General features: G+C 54.7%; 1 protein-coding gene across 1 annotated transcript; it reads left to right on the top strand.

Moving 5' to 3' along the window:
- Window positions 1-5: 5 nt before the first annotated feature.
- LOC103893189 (proto-oncogene Mas) lies at window positions 6-583 on the top strand (the record flags this gene model as incomplete). The annotated part of the gene is made up of 1 exon (XM_009289238.1): window positions 6-583. A coding segment is annotated over one exon (578 nt), but the record flags the coding sequence as incomplete, so codon positions are not given.
- Between the last annotated feature and the right edge of the window lie 6 nt (window positions 584-589).

Genomic DNA, 589 nt, shown 5'->3' with positions numbered 1-589 from the left:
TCCTGACGGCCATCAGCATTGAGAGGTGCCTGTCTGTCCTTTGTCCAATCTGGTGCCGAAGCCACCGCCCAAAGCACTTGTCTGCCATCATCTCCGGCCTGCTCTGGGGTCTCTCCCTGCTGCTGAACACGCTCGGGTATGTTTTGTGTACCGTTCGCCCCTCTGCCAGGAGCTGCCGGCTCCTGCTCATCACCATCGGAGCCTTGGACTTCCTCTTCTGCACGCCCCTCATGCTGCTCTTCAGCCTGACCCTCTTCCTTAGAGTCAAGTGCAGCTCCCAACACCTCCGAACAGGCAGGCTCTTCACTGTCATCATGCTCACCGTCCTCTTCTTCCTCATTTTCGCTGTGCCCTTGAGCGTCCTGATCCTCTTTGACTTCTTGGGCTACAAATTTCTCTACTCCCCAGAGATCGGCTTTGTGCTGTCCTGCGTGAATAGCAGTCTCAACCCCATCATTTACTTCCTTGTGGGGAGCTACAGGGATCGGAGAATCAAGTTCACCCTCAGGCTGGCATTCCAGAGGGCCTTTGAAGATTCAGCAGATGACAAAGATGAACGGGAAACCCGTGACACAATAACTATGTCCTC

Source organism: Aptenodytes forsteri, unplaced genomic scaffold, assembly GCF_000699145.1.
Source record: "Aptenodytes forsteri isolate BGI_AS27 unplaced genomic scaffold, ASM69914v1 C13096639, whole genome shotgun sequence".
NCBI classification, from domain to species: domain Eukaryota; kingdom Metazoa; phylum Chordata; class Aves; order Sphenisciformes; family Spheniscidae; genus Aptenodytes; species Aptenodytes forsteri.
The sequence above is the reverse complement of the archived record's forward strand: the minus strand, read 5'-3'. Positions and strand labels throughout refer to the sequence as shown.